Raw genomic sequence first — 25,218 nt, forward strand, 5'->3', positions numbered from 1 at the left:
CCGCACTTTGGTAAACTTAAGCCCATGGTTTTTGGATATATTAAAAACAAGCCAGTGTCTCAAGGAGTCACCCTTTAAACCAATTAAAATATTGGATAAGGGTTAACAGATGTCAGTTATTTAAAAATTCTATCAAAGCATCGTTTTCAACTTGACAGCAAAAATTAAAATTTTAGGTTTGCATAACTGTGCCATTCTTGCTACTGTTTTCATGTTTATGGGAAAGAGAGAAATGTTGGGGATGAAGAAACTGTTGTTTTTGCTAAGGGTTGCATTTCTCTTGGAAGATAGGTGGTCAGAGGGCCTTGTGCCATTTTCAGTTCTATAAGAATAGTAAGACTTTATATTCCATATAACAGAGTCAACTGGATAGTAAAATAAATTGAAATAAATGCTTGGCAAAAAACAACAACCAGGAAAATATTTCACGGGGTGGGGGGCGAAAGCTTTCTACTTACATGTTTAATCAAACCTTTACAGCATGCCTGTTTCTAAATAATGGTTTCAGATCTGATGCAGAGAGGAGTCAAATCTTTATTACATGGACAGGATTACCAGTTTTTATCATAATACATAAAATGCTTTACATATCTGGAAAGAAGATTTTAATGCTGTTGTTATATGTAGTGTTGGCCAGTTCTAGTGGATCTTCTTCACGTACTGCTGCTAGTATTTCCAGTATTTGACTAAAACAAAGCAAAAGGGAAGCACTTTAGGCAAAATCACCACTGTGGTTATGTTCACTGTGAACATTACTTGTTCAAGGGTGGTTAAAGTTTACATAAATAGCATTTAGGATTCCAATTTTTTTTTATGTCACACAAAACATCCAAATAACAGCATATACAAGTTTCAGATAAAGGAAAGTGTGATGCACTTATTCATCTATCTTGAAATTTATAGGGGAAGGCAGATTCCCATCTCCACAGCAATGGTGAAGCAGGTTACACAAGCAGCAACATCTGCTTCCTATGTTTACACCAGTTGTGTGTTGGAATCCTAGGCACATTGGTTCATGACTAAGTTAGTCATGACTATGCCTTTCAATAGGTCTATGAATAAGACTGCATAGAAGGAAATTTTATTGAATTCAGTAAGACTTGCTCTGTAGCAAATGTGCACAAGTTTGCAGTGTTGAGTTTATTTTATTCTAAAAGTAATGAAGGAAATGCTGCAATCTAAATGCCGAACTGTATGCAATATTGCGGACAGGTAACTCGCATCTCAGAACATAAAAAGCTGTCTTTAATCTGGTTAGACTTCGTTCACCTAGATCAGTGTTGTCTCTGTTTGACTGGCAGTAGCTCTTCAAGGTTTTGGAGCACTGGCCTTTCTTTCACCTGCTATGTGATCCTTTTTAACTGGAGGTGCCAGGGATTGAACTTTCGACATTTACATGTGCCAAGGGTATGTTCTACCAGAAAACTATAGTCCCTACCATGCTTTATAAGTAAATTGGTGGTTTTAGATTTCATGACAAACACAAGTTCTGAAATCTGCATATTTTGGCATTTGAGGCCATTTTCATCTGTTTGGCATTGACCTTTCCAACGGGGCTTATTTCTAATTTGTGTAGCGTTCAGTACTGTTGCTACCTGTAGCTAAAAACCACCAGTGGCATCTAATAAGTTGTAGGCAAACACATTGCTATAGTAATTCATGAGGGCAAAAGGGCATTGATTTAGACAACTGAAATATAATATGTATTTCCCATCCCCCACTGTATTCTCTCCCCTTTGAGCCTTGCAGAGCAAGTGAGAACCCCCCTTCTCAAAGTGGTACAGAGGATGAGGTTGCATTCTTGCTCCCTGTGGTATTATCTCAAATATTCCTTATAGCAATGCACAGAACTGCTTTTCCTTCAATAGGCACATAGGATGGTATGTATATCCTCTCTCTGGACTGCAGAACCTCAAGAGTACCAGGTGATGACAATCAACAGGGGAGAGGGCTGTTGCCCTCATGCCCTGCTAGTAACCTTCCCAAAGGCACCTGACTAGCTATTGCAGAAAACAGAATGCAGACAAAACTGCCTCTCAGTTGTAACCCAGCAAAGCAAATCTTAGCTTGCTAACTACTGGAAAATCAGGAGTTTTGACCTGTGCGGGAAGCTCAGAGAGTACATCTAGACAGAATGGTTTGGGGCAACCCAGCCAGATGGGCAGAGTTGTTTATTATTATGATTCCAGTTACAGATAGGTAGCCGTGTTGGTCTGCCATAGTCAAAATAAAAAAATTCCTTCCTGTAGCACCTTAAAGACCAACTAAGTTAGTTCTTGGTATAAGCTTTCGTGTGCATGCACACTTCTTCAGATACCTGGTATAATTATTATTATATTATTATACCTAATTATTGCTGCACCAGCTGCAGGCTCAAACTCCTCTGGCTGATGGACAAGTTTAGGATCCAGTGGCTCTGTAGTTAGTCTTGCCCCATCCCCATTTCAGGGCCTTAAATCAATTACTGCTACCAGTAGCCTTTTAACAGCCGGTGTTGTTGACGGATGCCGCATGAATTGGCAGAGGGAAATCTCTGCTACATCCCTCCGAACCAGCTGGTTGGTGGTGGTTACAATTGCTCTGCCTGTTAGGTGTCACTCTTTATATGTCATTAAACCCCTTGGGCTCCAGCCCAGCTAAAGGTCAGTCATGATCAAGCCCCTCTGAAAGCCATGGGACATAAGTTTCTCATGACTAATTCCACTGGTTTCAGACAGACTTAGTCATAACTAAATTAAGCTTAATTGGAGCCTTGAAATATATTAAATTATATACTTACATTATATGACAAGGTTCATTTCTGTCCTTCAGGCAGTGTCCTTCTTCCCACTTTTTTTTGGTAGGGAATGTGGTTTTTACATATTTTGAACCAGCGTGGGTATTTTTCACTCCACACCAGGGAGCATCTAGTGTGATTTATGGAACAGTTTAGAATTAACATCATACAGATGGTTACATAATCTACCAGCTTTCTTTAACTCATAACCACCGCAGCCATTTCTTTTTGTCCATCTCCCCCAATACTTTTGGGGGCGGGGGCGATGTTTTATTCTTAACACAGGCTATAAACCAAAGCAAAGTTGCTGTCAGATCTGTTCTTAACATGTACAAAAAACGTAAGTAGTAAAATTATTCCCAGATAGGGTCCCACACCAATATACCACATACTTCCACAACAGAAAGTTGGAATTGATGACTTTAGTAAGCAATACTTAGGACCATAACATAATTCCAAGGGTCTTGCAAGTTTACACTGTTTAAAATGCCAAAGTCAGAATTCCTAATTTGAATGTAAGAGTTTTGCAAGGGTCCATCTACAAAGACAAATCTGCTCCTCTCAAGCCAGGATCATTTTAGCTCCCTAGGCTTAGCAGTTAGGAAGCTCGCCCCTAACCCAAGCAACTGCTGCCAAGCACCAATGAAGTTAGTCAGGAAGGGTAACTGCTATTAGGCAGGGTTTTCAGGGATATACTGAACTCCTGTCAAACTCTCCATAATGCAGTTGTATTACCAAAGTTTGTTATTAATGTGCAAAGCAGATTCTTTGATGCCTGATAATGAGGTGATTTAAGGAAGCCATACAATTAAGTCACCAAAGTTCTAGCACAAAGGTGGTCAACTTGATGGGTGGTATTCATAGCCCTCCCAACCATTGGAAGCTGCAATTTGGCAATACTACGAGAGAGTGGAGTCTTATGTTCTGCCAATTAATGGAGGTAAGTGGGCAACCATGCTTTTGGCCAATGGTGTGAATGAGAGGTAGGTTTTCCATCGGATTACGATGCAAAAATCAACAATTTGTTCAATTTGCTATGGAGGAAAAGAATGTGGACTATAAGGGTAGGATGTGTGTTCTTCCCCTTTGCAACCTGTATTTCCTCAGGCAAAGACTGCACCAGGGCCAGCCCACTCATGAGGCAAGGTGAGGCAACTGCCTTGGGTGGCAAGATCCATTGGGGCAGCAGATCCTGATGTAGATCTTTATTCCCTCCCCTCCCCATTCCTGGTGTAGACTTTCACTCATCCCTTATTCCTTGGTTCACATCAGGTACCAAAATGTCTTTGGCCTGTCCTTGACACAGCCCTTCTAAGGAATGAGGCAAGGCCTTTTCTGCTTAGTCTGATTCTTGCCAAGAACAATATCCTTTCTTACAACTCACTTTGGTGACAATATATGGCATTTCTAGCATGCTCACTCCCCCTTGTGGACTGGAGGGTACACAACACTGATAGTGTGACCAAGAGAGCTGTTAAATATAGAATTTACAGGGGATTTTCCTTTCTTACTGCACTGCTAATGAATTAGGTACCATGCTATAAAAAGACATTACTCTTTAGGTTAGGAACCTTTTTCTTTTTTTCTAAGCCATGCTGAGTAAGCATGTACCCAGTCAACACTGTTTCCGATCTGGGATATATTTGGGTAGTAATCTTAAAATGGCACACCGAGACAGAAGATTACAAACAAAATATATCCCAGATCGGAAACAGTTTTCAAAGGGGCATGTTGGTGGAAGTAAAATGTTAAATAGTATTAAATAAAACAACAACTTACCAGTTTCTAGCATTAATCTTTCACTGGGAATTGACCTCACTGCTTCTAAGTTAGCTTCTGTTTTCAGGGAACTGAAAATAATATGAATATGAAAATCACTATGATTTGTTGAAATTCTTTAGTCCAAATAGAAGGAAGTTCTCACAAGATTCAAGGAGCAACTTGTCTGCCCAGATCCAAGCTGCTGGGCACAATCACCCCAAAGTTGTGTTTTCAATTTTGTTCGCGTCAAGCAGTTAACTTGTTACTTAAATTCTGATGGCTGCAGTGAGATGCACAATCCAATTTTAAGTATGTTTAGTCACTCCTGCAAAATTTAGTTAGGCTTACTGTCATGAAAGGGCACACAGAATTGCTATATTAGGCTAAGGCTGAAACTAGATTTACAAGCAGTTGTGTGAAGCTTTTATTGATTTTTTTTTTCTTAAACCAGAAGCAGCCTTGAGAGGACTCTTCCCCCATTCTTTCCAGAGGTTCCCCTTAATTCTTGCCTATTTGTCTTTTCGTTTAAAATGTCCCCCATGCACCCATCTCACCTCTGTTGGGTGGCAGCTGTTGCTCTAGCTATGCACACAATTCCAAGCCAAGGCTAATGGGGACTGAGATTCTGGCAGTGTCACACAAGAGTGGTTGGTACTTGCATTTATAGTCCGATTCAAGTTCAGCAGGCAGCCCATTTCTGCACTTAAGAATATGTGAAGTAGGACTGTAAATTATATATAGCCCACCGCTATGGCAGGTGCATCATAGTGGGCTGTTCTTACTGCCTATCTGGGACTGAAGTGTCTGAATTACCTGGGAGGGCACAATACATGGTGGCTGAGGTGCAGTCACCTTGATGAGCCACAAGCTGCACAGGTGTGCTTTAAAGCAGCCATCCCAAAATAAAAAGGAACCCTTTCACCTCAGCCATTAGATGTCTAAAATAACTTACCAGCCATTTATTCCTATGTAGAGATCTAACTCTGTTATAGCTGCTGCCTCCTCTTTGGTGCCATCAAAAGAGTGTACCTGTAAACAATGATACATCTTTATCATCTGAAGATGCATTGAGATTTTTCCAACTTAAGTACACAAGCTTTCCATTTTCTTGCATTCTTCCAAAGCCAGTTGCTATTTCTGAATAGCATTTGCTAGCCGTGTGCACACAAGCTGATAGTTTTTGCCACCCAAAATGAGCAAGTGTATGTATGGAGCCCTTAACTTGATAAGAGCCGATCAACAAAGTCCATGCTATGGGGCAGAACCTTCTGTGGTTAAATCAAAGACCTTTGATTTAATCTAATGAGTAGAAGGCAACGAGACCAGCAGCCCAATTCAAGGAGGCTGAAAGACAGCCCTCCTACCTTGCCTCTGATGCAAAAGGCACTGTAGCTTAGCTGTCAGGACAGGCCCATTGCTTGAGTATGTGGTGGTACTTCTTGTTGTTTAGTTGTGTCCAACTCTTCGTGACCCCATGGACCAGAGCACACCAGGCACTCCTGTCTTCCACTGCCTCCCGCAGTTTGGTCAAACTCATGCTGGTAGCTTCGAGAACACTGTCCAACCATCTCGTCCTCTGTCGTCCCCTTCTCCTTGTGCCCTCCATCTTTCCCAACATCAGGGGCTTTTCCAGGGAGTCTTCTCTTCTCATGAGGTGGCCAAAGTCTTGGAGCCTCAGCTTCAGGATCTGTCCTTCCAGTGAACACTCAGGGCTAATTTCCTTAAGAATGGATAGGTTTGATTTTGCAGTCCATGGGACTCTCAAGAGTCTCCTCCAGCACCATAATTCAAAAACATCAATTCTTCAGGAGCGGGAAAAAGTGGTACAGGTCATGCCATTCATCCCCACTGCAGCTGTTTTTGGACTACAACTCCCATCATCCCTAGCTAGCAGGACCAGGGGTCAGGTATGATGGGGGTGGTTGTCCAAAAACAGCTGCAGACCCTGGTTTGGGAAACCCCGCCCTATTTCACAGCTATGTCACACAACCACCATTATTCCATCCTGAGATAATGTGAATGCACTGTTCATTTCAAAGGCTGCAAGACTAGGCCCACTTATTTAGGAATAAGCCCAGCTGAACTAAATCTGTACAGGTCGTTTTGCACACCATGCAAAGGCAAACTTGGGTTTCACACAGTGCATACTCAACAGGGGGCGGCCCTTCCCTGTTCAATGTGTCTGTAGGAAAAAGGTGACAATCACACTCACAACACTTAAAAGAATGGATTTCAGAGTAATGAAGTAGAACTAGTCATCTGGTTTACAAAACGAGTCTACCTGTAAATTTCAGACTAGTCCCCACCTTAAAGTGCTTGCTCACAGGATTATTTTACCAAGGGCAACTAGAAAGCATTGCATGTTTTAGTCTTCAGCTACTTTGAAACACATGAAAAGTGAGATATCTACTTATAAAATAAACTTGTATCACAAAGAGGTTGATGCTGAAAAGAAACGAAACTGAACACCAGGCACTTACCACTCCTCCCACACACCTCTCTCTGTTTCGCCTCATTATATCTGTGTGAAAGGATAATATTTTAAATTAAAAAGCCCAGAGATTTCTTCATTCAACTTCTACATTTTTAAAAAAGTTTTCTTTTGCAAAACCTACCTACAAATTCTGGATGTGAATTCCTACAGTGCAGAAACATCGGTAATTTTGTTTGCCCAGATAAATCGAATTGTTTTTCAAAATACCTGAAAAGAAATAAACAGAAGTGTCCCTACATTTAATGAAATCTCAGCTATAGATTATCTAAATGGTTCAAGGCATTAGAAAAAATGGAATTATTATTATTATTATTATTATTATTATTATTATTATTATTATTATTATGGTGCAGACATAATCCTGCCAGCAGGAAACACTTTTAAGTCCCATTTAGTTCTATGGGAAGGTTAAGCATGTGCTTAGCTTAAACTCAATAGGATTTGAAAATGTTTCATATTGGCCACATCATGCCAGGTTTTGTGCGATTTCTCAGTAAGAAAAGTGGTTCTAGACTGTGTAAAGCAGGAGTGGCTAAGTTTTCGCGGCTTGAAGGCCCCACTGACAATCAGCCACCCATTCAAGGGACACACGCCTGTGGTGGGTATTGTCAATTTATAAGCAACTGTACACACACACACACACATGGACGGACCACATGCATATATATTCATCAGACATGCACATTCAACCCACATACAGCACATACACCCAACATATATGAAAGCACAGAGCATTCTCCCAGGCTCACACATATATACATGCACTCACACTCTTCCCCACAAACTCACCTGGAGATGCAGAGACACACGCAAATCATTTCCTGTCTTTCCCACTCGAGTGGCAGGGTGAGGATGTCTAGCAACGCTGATGTTTAGTGCTAAGATCGGGAGACAAAAGATCCCCCTCCCTGCTCTTTGGAGAGCATCTCAAGAGGGATCTTTTCTCCCGATCTTAGAGTGTCAGGTAAAGGTAAAGGGACCCCTGACCATTAGGTCCAGTCGTGGCCGACTCTGGGCTTGCGGTGCTCATCTCGCTTTATTGGCCGAGGGAGCCGGCGTACAGCTTCCAGGTCATGTGGCCAGCATGACTAAGCCGCTTCTGGCAAACCAGAGCAGCGCACGGAAACGCCGTTTACCTTCCTGCCGGAGCGGTACCTATTTATCTACTTGCACTTTGACGTGCTTTCGAACTGCTAGGTTGGCAGGAGCAGGGACCGAGCAACGGGAGCTCACCCCGTCGCGGGGATTCGAACCGCTGACCTTCTGATTGGCAAGTCCTAGGCTCTGTGGTTTAACCCACAGCACCACCCGCGTCCCGTAGAGTGTCAAGTACCATAGTGCTAAAACCAGCATGTTCTTCCACAAGAAGAAGGCAGCATTTCTCTCACCACCTCTGCCCATACCGGCTAGGACTGCATTTACAGTGGCCTTTTGGGGTGATCTAGAAAGTGGCTTCCTTACGTTACAGCCACAACACATACATTTTCAGTGGCTGATATTTCATTAAGGCCAAGAGGAGACTTAAAGAAGTGCTTGGGTGGGGTGGGGGGATTTGAGAGGGCCATGCCTCCTTTATAACAGCAGCAAAATTATGTTTCAAAGCCATTAGACCAGGATACAGCCTAAGCAAGAAATGGTAAAAAGCCAGGGCTTGTATGGATGTTGCCAGAAAAGCAATGCTGTTAAAATACAGTCGTACCTCGGAAGTCGAACAGAATACGTTCTGCAAGTCTGTTCGACTTCTAAAATGTTTGGAAACCAAGGTGCGGCTTCCGATTGGCTGCAGGAAGCTCCTGCAGCCAATCGGAACCCGCATCGGATGTTTGGGTTCCAAAGAACGTTCGTAAACCGGAACACTCACCTCTGGGTTTGTGGCACTAGGGAGCCAAAAAATTCAGCTTGCAAGGTGTTCGACTTCTGAGGTATGACTACAACCTTACAACAGGAGGTTGTATTTGCATCGTGTGATGTGCAAGTGTCAGACCAAACATTACACAATCATAGTTTACCTTTGAATTGTGAAAGAATCCTAGCTAACCAACTGTGCTGCCATGACTGATGCTGGGTCTCCCCCTATGCAGAAGAGCATAAATATCACACAGATGACTGTTGGTTGTCAGCACTGTCTTATGAGCTGCCATCAAAAACGCAGTGGCAGCAAATACTTGGGATTTTCAGAAACATTTGTGGAACGATTTAGGAAGGAGAGCGAAATCATGGAATCATAGAATTGGAAGGGACCCCAAGGGTCATCTAGTCCAACCCCCTGCAATGCAGGAAATGGAAGCCTCCATGTTCAGATGCAGTTATGCATCTTGGTAACCAGGTTCTGGGGGCAATTAAAGAGATGGCTACCACACCTCTGCCCTGCTTGTGGACATCCAGAGCCGTCTGTTTGACTGTTGGAATGCTAGATTCAGCATTTTAATCCTGCCAGCCAAACCTCACATTCTTAAGCTTATTACACCAGAGACTGGGAGTCTTGGCCCTCCCAAGCTGTTTCTGCATTACAGATACCATCATCTTTGACCATGATACTGGCTGAGGCTGATGGGTGTCTGAGTCCAGCAGCAACTGATGGATCACAGCTTCCCCCATCCCTAAGGTAAAGGTAAAGGGACGCCTGACTATTAGGTCCAGTGATGACCGACTCTGGGGTTGCGGCGCTCATCTTGCTTTATTGGCCGAGAGAGCCGGCATACAGCTTCCGGATCATGTGGCCAGCATGACTATGCCGCTTCTGGCGAACCAGAGTAGTGCACAGAAACACCGTTTACCTTCCCGCCGTTTACCTATTTATCTACTTGCACTTTGACGTGCTTTCAAACTGCTAGGTTGGCAGGAGCTGGGGCCGAGCAATGGGAGCTCACCCTGTCGCAGGGATTCAAACTGCCGACCTTCTGATTGGCAAGTCCTAGGCTCTGTGGTTTAACCCACAGCGGGCCCCCCATCCCTACAATGCACAATAAAAACAACTAGGTTTTATTGGCATGTGTTGTTTCATGTTAAATTCCTTGGCTTTTGCGCCTGGTTCATTCCCTTTCCATTTTCACGTCAGTGTTTTTCTGTGGTCAAACTGTTCCCAAGATTAACATTACAGCAACCAGTGCCTTGTGCACTCAATAGCTATAGCATCCAGTGACCCCCTCCACCCAGTGCAGATACCAAAAGAGTGGAATAGGACGCTGCTGTTTGATTTAACTCAGCACTGCAACTTCCCATTCTCCGGTCATCTGGCATGCACAACTTCTACTCAAGGGCTGGTGTTCTGGGCCATGCCACCATGCTTTATGATGATTTGTGCATATATGGACTGCAAAAACACCGCCCATGGAATCAAAGCACTGGCCAGCTACTGCAAGTTCCAATGAATGATGTGGTGGAAGTAATGGTATGGTTCAGCCCCGTGAAGAAGCAGTCAGGGGTCTGGTGTGACCTGTAGGCCATTTAGGGAAGAACAGGGAAGTGGTGACTGTTTCCCCTTGGTTATTATATCCATTTGGGGTGGTAGGGTGGAAGAGCAACTGTTCCTTGGCTTCCAATGGCTGTCACTGGGAGAAAAACCTTGATAATAAAAACAACACTGGTCAAAAGTATGAAGGATGCAGTTTCTCTTATGTGTTAAGTAAATCTCTCTTACTTGAGTTGAGTGTCCTTAGTGCAGAATTCTAATCTGTCAAAATCTGGAAGAGAGAATTGACAAAGAATTAACTGGCTTTTGACTTGCCAGGAAGGAAACATCACTGCCAAGCCACTTGGTTGCTACTTACCCAAGCCACACTCTCCAATTGCTATGACCTTCCCTTTATTTTTCTCAGCTAGACCTTGTAGCTCTGCTAAGTACTGCTCAGGGTTGCTCTGTTCAAACTCTCCACAGCGGGTGGGGTGGCAGCCAACAGTACTATAAAACATGTCTGAAAACAAACGGCATGAACGTTTTGGTTGTTATTGCTAGAATGCTTGTCAAGTGCAGGGTGCATCGCAGCATAAGGGTTCCAGCCTCCAGCCTCCAAAGAACTTGCATCCTAAAGCCTGATGGTGTGCGGATGCAATGGTAACAGAGGCTGAATGCAAGGATATGCTGTTACATGTACTTAGGACCTGGGAGTGAAAATTTGGGAACTCAAGAAGCAAGGGCTTCATTGAGCAGGGAGGCACCATATAGATTTGGAAGACAACGTAAAATTATGTACATCGGTACAAAGCTTTCTTTAACTCAACTTTTAAATTAACTTATTCACTTTTGAATCAGGTAGTTCCTGTGGTCCTGAAACCAGCCTTGGAATGGCACAGTGTCACTTGAGACACACAGCATAGCAGCTAAGATTGTGAGCAGGTGGTTACATACACTCTGCAAAGACCACAAAGCAAGTGATCACCTGACTCATCATCTCCCCTTCTGTGTGTGACTCTATGCAGGGTTCACTTGACAAGACATCAGCCCTAGCAGCAGTGAGTTGGGTCAACACAGCAAACCGCCCCAAAGGAATGGTGTGTGAGAAGCATTCCTTTCCTTCTGCTCATAATTCTTTGGACTGAACTGGTGCATATTGGCTTTGGTCATTTTAAATGTTAAATACAGGATAATTAAAGCATTCCATTGAAAGCAAATAACATAAAGAGGTGAATACCATTTGTCTGTGCCAGCTGAAGTGCATCTTTGCTATCTTGCAAACTTCCACCTGTAATCATGAACTGGAATAAAAAAATAAAGTTTACTTATAGTGCTAGTTTCTAAATGTTAGGATTAATTCTTATTTTGAAAAACACAGATATCAAAAGCCAACAGAAACAACTGAAATTCAACACAAAACACACCACCCAAAACCTTTGAAGAACAAATGTACCTTTTTAACACCAGTTTTGACAGCTCTAGCCACCACATCCAAGAAGTCATCTGCAAAAAGACAGAAGTGAAACCCTTAATTTAAAGCATCCGTATGGCCCAGTCTAGTTCTGGAAACCTTAACAGCCTCAGGTATGTAGCAGCTCCTACATTTCCTTTCCTTTTCCTGCAACTTTACAGCAGTAATGGACAATCAAGTTGTGCTATCTCCATTAAGCAGTATAGATATCCTTATTGACTAGGAAGGACTATAGCTCAGATTCTTTGAATATCATTGAAAGTAATTTCCTCCACAAGCAGTACCACACTCAAGTGATTTTAGGATTGTGATTCATCAAGTTTTCCTTGATAAATATTTTCCCTAGGAACATATTCAACATACCGTATTTTTCGCCCCATAAGACGCACTTTTTCCCCTCCAAAAATGAAGGGGAAATCGGGGTGCGTCTTATAGGGCGAATGCCTGCAAGCCTCGCGCGCCCGGCAGGAGGTCCCACCGGGTGCGTGAGGCTTGGGGCGGCAGCGTGTCGCCCGAAGCACGGGGAGCCCTCCGGAGGGCTTCCCCTGCTTCGGGCGAGTGTCAGCAAGCCTCGCGCTCCCGGCAGGAGGTCCCACCGGGTGCGCGAGGCTTGGGGCGGCAGCCTGTCGCCCGAAGCACGGGGAGCCCTCGGGAGGGCTCCCCCTGCTTCAGGCGAGTGTCTGCAAGCCTCGCGCACCCGGCAGGAGGTCCCACTGGGTGCGCGAGGCTTGGGGCGGCAGCCTGTCGCCCGAAGCACGGGGAGCCCTCCGGAGGGCTTCCCCTGCTTCGGGCGAGTGTCAGCAAGCCTCGCGCTCCCGGCAGGAGGTCCCACCGGGTGCGCGAGGCTTGGGGCGGCAGCCTGTCGCCCGAAGCACGGGGAGCCCTCGGGAGGGCTCCCCCTGCTTCAGGCGAGTGTCTGCAAGCCTCGCGCACCCGGCAGGAGGTCCCACTGGGTGCGCGAGGCTTGGGGCGGCAGCCTGTCGCCCGAAGCACGGGGAGCCCTCCGGAGGGCTTCCCCTGCTTCGGGCGAGTGTCTGCAAGCCTCGCGCACCCGGCAGGAGGTCCCACCGGGTGCGCGAGGCTTGGGGCGGCAGCCTGTGCTTCGGGCTCCCCGTGCTTCGGACTGCTTGCGCGCACGCAGAAGCTTGGGGCGCGCTGAGCTCGGCACGCCCCAAGCTTCTGGTGTAGCGCAGCGATCCGCTAGCCCTGGGAGAGCCCCGCGGCTCTCCCAAGGCTAGCGGACTGCTTGCGCGCACCTAGAAGCTTGGGGCGTGCTGAGCTCAGCACGCCCCAAGCTCCTGGTGTAGCGCAGCGATCCGCTACCCCTGGGAGAGCCCCGCGGCTCTCCCAAGGCTAGCGGACTGCTTGCGCGCACGCAGAAGCTTGGGGCGCGCTGACCTCAGCACGCCCCAAGCTTCTGGATTAGCGCAGGGGTCAGCTAGCCCTGGGAGAGGCGCCCGGCTCTCCCACGCTAGCGGAGACCTTGCCGGCACGCAGAAGCTTGGGGCGCGCTGAGCTCCGCACGCCCCAAGCTCCTGGTGTAGCGCAGCGCACCTGGGGGGGAAATAATTTTTTTCCCCTTTATTTCCCCCCCAAAAAACTAGGTGCGTCTTATGGGCCGGTGCGTCTTATGGGGCGAAAAATACGGTATATAAGTGATCATCAGCACATGTATGCTCCACCAACTGCCAGAAATTGACTTCTTAATCATCTGTGCATCATTTGAACTTCTTGGTCATGCAGAAAGGTGTTTTTGATAGTTTCCCTTCAGCAACTGAATACTGTACTCTCCATCTGGAGACTTGCTGAAACTTAAGTGTTAGGGTGGCACAATGTGACTAATTCACACTGAGAAAAGACTCACACCGAAGTTACATCACAAGTAGCTTTAGTTTTCAGTGAGTGTACTCTCAGTATGATGGTCAGATAGCACACTTCAAAGGCACAACACTAAGCATGCTTATTCAAAAATACTGAGTCCAATGCAGCGTACTCCCAAGAAAGTATTAACAGAATTGCAGCCTTACAGCACAATCCTATGCATGCATGTTTAGAAGAGAGTCCCATTGTGTTAACTGAAGCTTACTCCCAGCTAAGAGTGTTAAGGATTGTGGCTTTACAGCGCAATTTTACACACGTCTACTTAGAAGCCATACTGAACTGAATATGACTTCCTCCCAAGTAAGATATGCAAAAGATTGTATCCTCAGGACAGACCCATATCAATTAGTCATGTTCAATAATTTTAATGGGTGTACTCTGAGTAAAACTGCATTGAATTACCACTCTAGTGGGTTTTTTTCTCTCAAAATGGATGGGTGGGAGACAAGAGCAGGATGAAAGTCGAATTTTAATAAATTCCAATATTATTATTAATAATAATAATGATGATGATGATGTCACTCTCTGGGAATGGGGGGACCCCAAAAAGTGTAACCTGAAAGAAAATGTCCCTTGCAGATGCATACCGTGAATATCTGGGGATACGAAGACCACAGAAGGAGCCATTAAAGAAACAGACAGAATATTTACCTTGATGCTTTTGAGTACCTCTGTATATGCCTTTGAACATAGGATCAGTTAAATTAACACCGATATCTAGAGAGAGAAATAAATTAGTATCCTCAACTTGGGTCATTGTCTATGCTGCCTGGGGATGATGGGAGTTGGAGTCAATCATCTGAAAGGCTCCTCACCTGCAGTTTCAAGATGTCAGAAGATCTGATGGGTCCCCGACATGTGATGAAACTATGACCCTATGCTTTAGATATATACTGGTTGCTGTTAGAGGCTGGAGTCTGTACTAGGAGAGGATCCCTTTAAAAAGCCTGCAAAACCTTTCTTATGGAATGAGGGCTGTCTTGCATGTAGCTGCTATGTTTCATTCTGGATTGTTTTATTTGATGTTTTAATGTGTTGTAAGCCCCTTTGAAGTTTTTCTTAAACATATAAAATGGTATAGAAATAAAATTAAAATAATAATGCTAATAATAATACACTGGCAACATGCATCAGGTGACAGCTTGTATAATCTGCAGTGACTCATTCATGCAAACACCAAGGCCAGAACTTTCAGGCCACCTCATGTGCAAGGCTCTTTCAGTGGAGTCAGTATACACAATACACCTGCCAAATCAGCAAATGACAGGGAGAGTCAAATGCATGCAGGCACTAACCCCCCAAGAGAAGCCACTAAATGCAGATTCTCATCTGGCAATGGCTGCAGGGGAATCGCTGCAGGATGTGAGGGAAAGGGTTGGAACTGTCTCCTGTGTCCATTTGTAGCCAAATACCGCAAACGGATTAGATCTCTGCAGAAATCTGACTGCTTGCAGCAAAGACCAAAGGTCTCTTGTGTGCATTTGTGAGATACAAGCAAAGCAGAGAAGGAGCTACCAGTTACGGCTCCGGCTTTGCACGCCGGGGTACCCAGAAGCAAGCCCCATATACAGTAACACAAATAAGAAATGAATGGATGAAATCGACGGGCCCTGCTTCTGAGTAAGCATGCGCAGAATCGGAATTGTGACTTGGGGGGCTTGCTCCCCAGCCAACGCGCACAGGATCGCCCTGCGCGCACCTGCAACTCCGCGCAGGTTCCCCTCAGGGGAGCGAGGCTGCGATCCCGAACCTCGCATCTACCCGGGAGCAAGCTCCACTGACAACGACGGGGCTTGCCCCGGAGTAAGCGCGCCTGGGATGGTGCCCTGGAGGGGGGGGTTCCTTTCGGCCGGTTCCGCAGCCGCCCCCCACCTCGAAGGGCTGCCCCTCAGCGACTAGGCCCGGCGCCCTCTTTGCGGACGCAAAGGAACACCCCCCCAGTTGCCCAGGCAACCGTCCTCACCAATGAACTTGAAGCGGCTCATGACGACGGCGACTGAGGCCCGCGCGCCTCTCTCTCTCTCCTTCTCTCTCTCCTCCCATAGAATGCAGAAGCGCCGACGTCACGTCCGGTTTCCCTTTGAACGCTAAGCCGTATGCTGGGTAGGTGCGTAAGAAGGCCGAATGCACCATAGAGGCGGGTGCCGCTCTATCCGCCACTGTTAGAAATTTATCTCTATGGTTCCTTCTCTCTATTCCTCTTCTGTATTATTATCCATCGCATTTAAATTATACTGAACATTATATATAATGCAGCGTTATATCATTGTTAATTTTCAAATATGATTTATGCTGCATTTGTCGTGTTCCATTATCTCCTAGCATGTTCTCGTTAATTTAATGTTGGCAAGCCGCATGGAAATGTAATAAAGCAAAAAAACAAAACCCTTAACTTTATTAATTTAATGTATTTGATTAATTCGCCGCATTTGGTGCTACCAATGCACATAGTTTCTCTCCACTACCCTGCTGCCCCTGTTTTATCCTGGCTGGTGGATAGCAGGGGACTGGCAGCAAGGTCACCCAGCTTGCTCATGGGGATATAAATTACAGTGGTGACATTTTCTAATTCACATCGTGGAGCCAACTTCAAAAGCCCCCAGGGCAGCCTGAAGGGAAGCATTGGCTTTTTGCCCATTGGCCTCTGCGTTTGTCTTGATTCCTTATCTCTATCTGCCTTTGGCCAATTGGCCTGTGCCTTTCTGCAGTTTCTTCTTCTTCTTCTTCTTCTTCTTCTTCTTCATCATCATCATTTATTTATACCCCGCCCTCCCTAGCCAAGGGAGCAGCTAACAACCAATAATAAAAACAAGTTGAATGAATACAACTTTAAAACAAGATTAAAATACAACATTAAAACATTAAAATGCAGCCTCATCACAGGAGGAGAAAGGGGAAAAAAGAGGGGGAGGGAATCAGATTGACTCCAAGCCAAAGGTCAGGTGGAACAGCTCCGTCTTACAGGCCCTGCGGAAAGAAATCCGATCCTTCAGGGCCCTGGTCTCATGAGACAGAGTGTTCCACCAGGCCGGAGCCAGTGTTGAAAAGGCCCTGGCTCTGGTTGAAGCTAATCTAACTTCCTTAGGGCCCGGGTCCACTAGGGTGTTGCTATTTATGGACCTTGAGGCTCTCCGTGAGGCATACCGGGAGAGGCGGTCCCGTAGGTACGAGGGTCCTGGGCTGTGAAGGGCTTTAAAGGTCAAAACCAGCACCTTAAATCTGACCCTGTACTACACCGGGAGCCAGTGCAGCTGGAAAAGCACTGGGTGAATATGCTCCCATGGCAGAGACCCTGTGAGGAGCCTCGCTGCAGCATTCTGCACCCGCTGGAGTTTCTGGGACAGCTTCAAGGGCAGCCCCGCGTAGAGTGAGTTACAATAATCAAGCCTGGAGGTGACCGTCGCATGGATCACTGTGGCCAGGTCGGGGCGGGAAAGGTAAGTACAATATTAAATACAATGCCTGTATTTAATAAAATATACTTCCCTCAGATTCCTCATGGGACAATGCAAGCAGAGGTCTGCATAGCCTTCATGTTTGACCATCTAACAAATTAGTTTTAGAGCAAAGCTGAGCGGCTGTCTATTTAAGAATAAAAGCTACTAGCAAATGCTTCTTTTCCTACACAACACTGCATTTTGCCTATTAGTGAACCACAGAAACAGCTCCCCCCTTTAAACTTTGGAGTTGGGACTTGGAGTACTCATGAATTTCAAATGAGCAGCTTGGGGTGGGTTTTGCTTGTTTACTTTTGCGGGAATATTTGCATCTGAGGAAACCTGAAGCAGTGGTATTGGCAAGATGAAAAAGACAACTAGTCACATGCATTTACGTCCTACGTCCTGACTGACCGAAATAATCCGAAGCTAGGCATTTTTAATACTGTAAAATAAAGCACACACAAACATCAACTTCAGTCTACTTCTGCAGGAACCTTCGGCAAGCCTCCACAATGTCAAACCAAGTCATTTCTACGACCTAGGAAGAAGTTTGAGTGAAGACATGGCCGGGGCGGGAAAAGTAAGGGACCAACTGCTTGATGCGGCGAAGGTGGAAAAATGTCGCCTTGGCTGTTGCTGTAACCTGCGCCTCCGTATCTCTTATCTGCTTTTTGCCAATTAACCTGTGCGTTTCTCTAAATTCCTTATCTCTATCTGCGTCTTCGTCCCACTCTACCCTTTACTTCGTATCTCTACATTCTTCTTTCCTATCTCTATATTCCCCTCCGTATTTCTACAGCGGCCCGGATAGGCCGCTTCCTCTGACGTCACCCTCCCATGATCCCTTGCGGCGAGCCCTCCTTGGCAAGGTGAAGAAGCTTGCGGCCCAGCCAAGATGGCGGCGTACCTGACCCACCAGCAGAAAGTGCTGCGTCTCTACAAGCGGGCGCTGCGGCACCTCGAGTCCTGGTGCATCTTCCGGTGAGAGACGGGGGGGGCTGCTCCCCGGGACCCTCCCCTCTCTTTGGCCGCCCTCTCCCGTTATCTGCCGGGGTCCGAGGGAGAAGGAGGGCCTCTGTCCTTCTCCGTGACAGGGCCTCGCTCAGACCTCCTTCGTTTATTCCGCCTCTTTCCTGTCTTTCCTCTCGGGGGGCCGGGCAGCTTCTCTCGTGGTTGCTTCTGTGTCTCTTCCTCGCGGCCCTCCCTTTTCGCCAGGACAACAACAACAACAACAACAACAACCCTGCGAGGCAGGGCCAGAAGGGGGAAAGGGAGCCCCGTTGAACCAAAAAGGGGGGGGGGGTAAGGAAAAAAGAGCATAATAAGTCAGGTCTGCTTAATCAAAAGCTAGTAATATCCAAAGGCAACACGATGACCAAGTGCAACAATGAGATGTCAATATAAACTCTATATAATCTTTATAGAACAATACGAAATATATGAAATATGCACTCTCTGCAAAACCAAATAAACAGAAATCTTCTAACTCTCTAAAAGTTACAAAATATGGATTCTCTTGAAAACATAGAACCAAAAGATGGATTCTCTTGAAAACATAGAACCAAATAAACATAAGTCTTATAGGTCTCTGAAAGTTTTTGTGGGCTATGTAAGTCTCTGAAAGAAGCAATGGGTCAGATTCTTATCTGGTGAAAACAAGCGGTAAAGCTTTGTTTTATGACTTCCAACGCTGCTGAAGTGGTCCGCAAACAGATGTAGTGAACAGTGATCTAAAACTAAGCAGACCCATTGACTGTGGTCCTCAAACTTTTTTCTCAGGACCATTCTTTCAGAATAAAAATTTCCCCGCACCACACCAGATTTTTAATTCATGAGTAATGCCTTGGAAAACTGAATATTGGTTTTATATAGCGGACGGATGAAGAATTGGAAGTTCTTTACTCTCCGATTTTTAAATTTTTCATAGAATCTTAGAGTTGGAAGGGACCCAAGGGTCATCTAGTCAAACCTTTCTTTTTTTATTGTATCTGTATGAAAGTCTTGGTTTGGTAAAAAAGGAAAAATATTTCAAGTTTTGTATTTTTTCCCTATAAACCTTAATAAATTTTATTTTTTAAAAAAGGGAAACAAAAAGAAACCACTCCTAGCCATGCTTGATTTATAATAGGACATCCAGAAAGTATAAAATAATGCAGCTACATAAGAACGTGAATAATATTGATTGTCCTTGAATCTTGCTGCCACACCAGGGTGGTACTGCGAACCACTGTACTATAATAGCAGGACCAAAAGTAAAAAGGGAGCTTCATTGTTCCAAAAAAGAGCATGGTAAGACTTAATAGTATTAATTTATACATACATACATACATACATACATACATAAATACGTACATACTTTTATTTGTATGCTGCCTTTCCACAGTTCAAACCATGCCGGAGGTGGCTTATAACATGAAAAAATGCATAACTACAACATAGTTGTTTAATGTTTGATGTATTATAGTATTTTAATATTCTTTTGGAAGCCGCCCAAAGTGGCTGGGGAAGCCCAGCCAGATGGGCGGGGTATAAATAATAAATTATTATTATACAGAAGTGATTCTAAGCAATAAATAAAACATGAAATAATACACAACCAAACTGAACAATTTCTAGACATTCCTAATCAAGGTATTGCCCTTCTGTGAATTCTGTTAGGAAAGCTAGGCTCAGAGATGGTGATTGGCCCAAGGTCACTGTGAGCTTCATAGCTAATAGGATTTTGACCCTGGGGATGACTAGTTGTAGTCCAACACTCTAACGTTCTAATTACACTTTTTACTATTGTGTTTCACATAGAAACATGATGCATTTGCCAACATCCCTTGTATGTCAAGCTTTCTGACATGGCAAAATTTTACCTTTTAATATTTCTGGTACTAATGTTTCCCCACCCCCCACCCCTTCTCTTTCTTTTCTCCTCACCCATTTTGTGATTTTTCTGCTATTTGTTGATGTTTGCTGGTGGGTGGGCTGAGGGGATCAGGTGAGGTTTGAGCATTTCCCTGAAATCATTTTAACAAGGGTTAAGATGAGCTCACGGGTCTTGTTGTCTTTGCTCCCGTGTTAATTATTGTTTACCCCTTGCTGTGCTTCCTGACCACCCTATTCCTCAGGAGCACCTATGTTTTTAAAGTAAAGGGCTGAGCAGTGAGGTGACCAGGTTGCAGATGATGTTGAAAAATAAAGCAGACTGGAAAGAGCTGCAAAGAATCGCTCCAGACTGGGTGAATGGGCAACAAAATGACAGATGAGGTTGAAAGTAAGTTTCAAGTGATATACATGGGGACAAATCAATCGTATCTTCACATGTAGACAAACGAGGAAATTAGATATTGGGGTAGTGTTGTGTAGCTCAGTGAAAATGTCAAGCCACCGTGCAGCACCTTTGTAAAAAAGGACCAGTTCTATTCTAGGGATTGTTAGGAAAGCCAAAGCTGTCATTCAAATCTGTGGTGTGAACACACTTGTATACAATTCTGCTGTCTGTATCTCAAAATCGATATTATAGAGCTGAAAAAGCTGCCAAAGGGGACAACCAGAATAATATGGGGCCAAATTCCCTTCTATACAGGGAATATTTAGGTCTTCAGGAGTGTCTAGCACGCTCAGTTGTGCTTAAAATGTGATCCATGGCTATAAATCCCCTCACAGCTACTTAGTCAGCTACTTAGAATCTTAGATAATGTTTAGGGCTTTATGCCTAAAATTCTAATTTTGTGAAACATTATCTACACACTAGATCCCTCTAGTGGCCATTCCATAGGAATGGTTCTATTATAACAGTCTTAAGTAGAATTCTTATCTAGTGCATTGGGAAAATTGGGTAAGTGGTTGTGGATTTTACAGGGTGTCCTATGAATATGGTGCCCCATGACATTTTATCCATGGAGCAATCTGTGTGTAGCTATCTGACAGTGCGTTAACTCTCAGCGACTGCAGAATGGTACAAACAGGGCTACTTCTGTCACTACAATAGTTACACACCTTTTCAGCTTAGATTATAAAATGCATTACAGAGAACAGTTGTTAAAATGGTGATAAAATAATAAAACTGACATTAAAAGTTAGCAACATCAGAGAAAGCTATTGTTAAAACAGCGTCATAAAATGACCGAAATGCAGACTGGATTTTTAAAAAAATGGTTCATAAAAAAATAATAACCATGGTTAGCTCTAAAAAGGGGAAAGGGATTTGTGTTTGAGAAGGCGGAAAGGAGCAGAGGAGCCCTCTAGTAACTGTGATTGGGAGATCAGGCAGCATTATATCTTCATTGGCCTATATCAGGGACCTGTAATTTCACGATGGTTATCTTTTTCTTTTTCCTTGCATTCTCAGGGACAGGTATCGATTCTTCGCCTGCCTGCTGAGAGCACGGTTTGATGAACATAAGGATGAAAAAGATATGGTGAAAGCATCCAAGTTGTTGCTGGCTGGTGAACAAGAATTTTGGGAAAATAAACATTCTGAGCCTTACATCTTTCCTGATGCTCCAGGAGGCACATCTTATGAGAGATACGAGTGCTACAAGGTCAGTACATTACAAGGCAACTTGCGACTAACCTCCGTAATCCGTTGCAAACAGCACTGTGCACATGCTTGGGATAGTTATCATAGTTTCAACAGAGAGTATTGATTAGTACAAGAAGTACACTAAATTGGGGGGGGGGGCGCAACCCTTTGAGCAGTCAGAAGGGAAAAAGAAAGGGCTGATGTGTTTTCTTTTCCCAAAGAAAATGAAATCGTTGAGTTCCAGGAGTATACTTCAGACATGGGAAAATGTAAGTGAGAAAAGTATCAGGCCTTGGGCATAACAAAGAGTCATGGAGAGGTAGAGAGACCAAATTTTTGCTAGAACACAGAAGTTGTCTTCCAATAAAGTATTATCAAAAGGGGGAACCTATGTGCCTCCTAAAAGCAAGAAGATGGATGCACTGAGCAGCGCTGCTTCTGCCATTATAACAAATACCTGCTGCATTGATCCTACTGTCACTCTCATCCATGCTGAAGAGGAGTACAAGCTGGAGGGTTAGATGTGCATCCTTTAAATAGCTCACATTATCGGCTTCAGAAGCAGCAGAAGAACCATATTACAGTGGTACCTCAGGTTACATACGCTTCAGGTTACAGACTCCACTAACCCAGAAATTGTGCTTCAGGTTAAGAACTTTGCTTCAGGATGAGAACAGAAATCGTGCAGCGGCAGCGGGAGGCCCCATTAGCTAAAGCGGTACTTCAGGTTAAGAACAGTTTCAGTTTAAGAACGGACCTCCGGAACGAATTAAGTACTTAACCCGAGGTACCACTGTATCCAGAAGATCCATCATTTTAACGGGTGGGAGTGATTGCGGGTCACTGGAACCCTACATATCAGAAAGGTAGTGCATGCCCAAATGGTCCCTGGCAACCAACCATTCATGTGGAAAGTGAGGTAGTTCTGCCCATACCTCTACCAAATGAGTTGGATGGCGAAATTTCTTCTTTTCTAGTAGCTGCTCAGTCTGCTGCCATAGGAGCCCATGAGGAAATGTATAATATTTTTCATTGGGTATGTGAAGCTGTCTTGTAGTCAGATGTAGACCTGTCCTGTGTTTTACCAGCCATGCTGCTCGCTCCAACATGGAGATGGTGGGGACTGAACAGGGACCTTTTGCATACAAAGAAAGCTCTCGCACCGAGCTCCGGCAAGCTATGGCCTCTTCCCTCTTCGTTTAGGCTCACTGAGAGTCTTTTGGAAGGTGGATAGATGATACTTATTCTATTGGCTCTCCTGACTATAGTCCAGTATTTTATTGTAGGATCTTCTGACTGAAGAGTAGTTGTGTGGCACAAGTTGACTCATAGAAATGAAGCCCCACAATGGGGTGCACACCTTGTAATTCTTTCTTCTCAATTTGGTTTAAACTGCACATTGCAGCAATTCAAGCCGAAAAATTGCTAGGTCTTTATTAAACTAGTCTACTGGGTCTTTATTAAACTAGCCTCTTAAACAAAGGAGCACATTGAAGCGTTACAGGAGAAACATTGTGCCTTCTAAGAGACAAGCAATCTTTGCCTACATTGTTATTGCAGTGTTTTAAGTCATGGTCTGGTTTCCAATCTGACAGGCACCCGAATGGTTCCTAGATTTATGGCATCCTTCAGAGAAGGCAATGTATCCTGACTACTTTGCCAAGAGAGAGCAGTGGAAGAAGCTGAGGATGGAAAGCTGGGAGAAAGAGGTTGGTCTTGCTGCTTCTACTACATGTACTGCAGTGTAGATTTCTGTGTGTTGAGAAAGAAAAAAAATGGCAGTCGCATATATTTAAACATTCTGCTTGTTTCCTAACAACCTGTCTTCAAATGTCGTCATTACCATGAGGCCTAGATACCTCATTATCATCTTTGAAAGCTCATTCTCACTTTGCAAATGCACAGCACTGCATTTCAGTGGCATGCTGCCCATCCCAAATTAAGTGGCTAATCTGGATAGCTGCTTCTCTCCCCGCTCAGGATACCAGTTAGTACCTCCATCTTATCTTGGCATGGGAAACTTTCCGATACATGTTCAGTCCAGCAGGACACAAGCATGCATTGCTATAGTCTCCTGTGGAAATGTATGGGCACCAAGCTTGAAGTGGGCAACTCTATATAAATAAATTCTTGGAGATGTACTCTTGGTGGCTACTGACTTGGTTTCACTCTCTAGGTTCAGCAGCTTCAAGAAGAAACCCCAGCAGATGGGCCCAAGACGGAAGCCCTGCCTCCAGCACGGAAGGAGGGACACCTGCCTCCCCTGTGGTGGCAGTATGTCACTAGGCCACGGGAGCGTCCAGCATAAAAAGATCAACTTTGCATGTACAAAAACACTTCTCCAAGAGGAGATGAAGCCCTACCAGTACAAAGAATGTCTGCATGCATTACTGTGGTACATGTACCCAATAAAATAAAGTTCAGTGTCAATCAGTGGCGTTCGTGTGAACATTCAAGTGTGGACTATGGTGGCACCTCATCTTCCTCAGTACAGTGGTACCTCAGGTTACCGACTCCGCTAACCCAGAAATAGTACCTTAGGTTAAGAACTTTGCTTCCGGATGAGAGCAGAAATTGCGCAGCAGTGGCGTAGCAGCAGCGGGAGGCCTCATTAGCTAAAGTGGTGCTTCAGGTTAGGAAGTTTCAGGTTAAGAACAGACCTCCAGAACGAATTAAGTACTTAACCCGAGGTACCACTGTATATTGTTTTAGTATCGGTATATGCAGGGAGAAGAGTAGCTCTTTAATTATGGAACCCCCTACCTGGAACTGTTTCTTCCTCTTATGCTGCTTCCAGAAGTTGAACAGATTAACGCTTGGGCGAGTTTGAATCGCATAGTTGGCATGACAACCCAACGCACAAAACAGTTTCTCCCAAAGTAGGGACACCCTGTTTAAAACAGCCGCCCCATTGCCCAGTTATGTATTCTTGGGAGTCCTTATCCTCCAGATATTGGTGGGGAACGATGAGTGTGTTGGCACTCTGCCCTTCTTAAGCAGTCTGGTTCTCTGTATAGGTTAGGAATTGCCTTATGGGAGCAGTAGTGTGGATATGAAATGCAACAGACCTGGGCCATGGACTGCCACTCAAGATTATTATTGCTCTAAAGGAGGGGTGGTGAACCTTTTGTCTTTACAGAGGATGTTGCGGCAGCCATCAGCCTCAGCTGCTATGGCAAATGATAATGGAAGCTGTAGGACCACAACATCTGGAGTTTCCCCATCCTTGTTCCAGAGCAAACAGCCTCTACATACCATGCCCAGGTCACCTCCAGAATTCAGACTGTTTTTATATAGTTCAATAGCCATTTCACACTAAACCTATGAGAAAGCATTCAATGTATGAAGCCCTTTTTGATGAAGATAAGCTTATTGTAATAGGGTTGTATCGAACAAAGTCATCCTATTAGCACAATGATTTCCTACAGTCAGGTGGGGAAGGTAGGCAAGGGGTGAAAGAGGATGTCTTGATGTGCAAACCTGTACTG

General features: G+C 44.6%; 2 protein-coding genes and 1 long non-coding RNA gene across 5 annotated transcripts; 2 read left to right on the forward strand and 1 right to left on the reverse strand.

The window, feature by feature from the left end:
* Positions 1-514: 514 nt before the first annotated feature.
* Positions 515-15,867, reverse strand: TATDN1 (TatD DNase domain containing 1). Of its 3 annotated transcripts, none has more exons than XM_081205093.1 (12): positions 15,741-15,867; positions 14,429-14,494; positions 11,879-11,928; positions 11,663-11,726; positions 10,802-10,945; positions 10,672-10,714; positions 7,153-7,238; positions 7,018-7,058; positions 5,490-5,566; positions 4,556-4,626; positions 2,780-2,906; positions 515-686 (listed from the first exon to the last, which is right to left on the reverse strand). In XM_081205093.1, the coding sequence occupies exons 1-12, from the start codon at positions 15,760-15,762 to the stop codon at positions 584-586; spliced, it is 894 nt and encodes a 297-aa protein (XP_081061219.1). In that variant the 5' UTR covers positions 15,763-15,867; the 3' UTR covers positions 515-583. The 3 variants fall into 3 exon arrangements, with proteins under 3 accessions (XP_081061219.1, XP_081061220.1, XP_081061221.1); XM_081205094.1 differs by lacking the exon at positions 15,741-15,867 and adding an exon at positions 14,593-15,644; XM_081205095.1 differs by lacking the exons at positions 10,802-10,945; positions 11,663-11,726; positions 11,879-11,928; positions 14,429-14,494; positions 15,741-15,867 and adding an exon at positions 9,041-9,104.
* Positions 9,111-10,627, forward strand: LOC308593163. The gene is made up of 2 exons (XR_014010800.1): positions 9,111-9,420; positions 9,504-10,627. It is a non-coding gene; the product is annotated as an uncharacterized lncRNA (long non-coding RNA).
* Positions 15,868-18,042: 2,175 nt separating the features above from the next.
* Positions 18,043-24,163, forward strand: NDUFB9 (NADH:ubiquinone oxidoreductase subunit B9). The gene is made up of 4 exons (XM_081205259.1): positions 18,043-18,198; positions 21,557-21,749; positions 23,326-23,439; positions 23,907-24,163. Exons 1-4 carry the CDS (start codon positions 18,113-18,115, stop codon positions 24,036-24,038), a joined length of 525 nt encoding a protein of 174 aa, XP_081061385.1. The 5' UTR covers positions 18,043-18,112; the 3' UTR covers positions 24,039-24,163.
* The last annotated feature ends 1,055 nt before the right edge of the window (positions 24,164-25,218 follow it).

The sequence above is a fragment of the Podarcis bocagei genome, assembly GCF_964188305.1.
Source record: "Podarcis bocagei genome assembly, chromosome: 8".
Lineage (NCBI taxonomy): Eukaryota > Metazoa > Chordata > Lepidosauria > Squamata > Lacertidae > Podarcis > Podarcis bocagei.

Coding starts and splice junctions, on each gene's coding strand:
- NDUFB9 (XM_081205259.1), top strand. CDS start 18,113: ATGGCGGCGTACCTGACCCACCAGCAGAAAGTGCTGCGTCTCTACAAG. Junction 18,199..21,556: donor GAGTCCTGGTGCATCTTCCG/GTGAGAGACGGG, acceptor TTGCATTCTCAG/GGACAGGTATCGATTCTTCG. Junction 21,750..23,325: donor AGAGATACGAGTGCTACAAG/GTCAGTACATTA, acceptor CCAATCTGACAG/GCACCCGAATGGTTCCTAGA.
- TATDN1 (XM_081205093.1), bottom strand. CDS start 15,762: ATGAGCCGCTTCAAGTTCATTG. Junction 14,495..15,740: donor GAGCCGCTTCAAGTTCATTG/GTGAGGACGGTT, acceptor TTCTCTCTCTAG/ATATCGGTGTTAATTTAACT. Junction 2,907..4,555: donor AAGATTAATGCTAGAAACTG/GTAAGTTGTTGT, acceptor AAATCACACTAG/ATGCTCCCTGGTGTGGAGTG.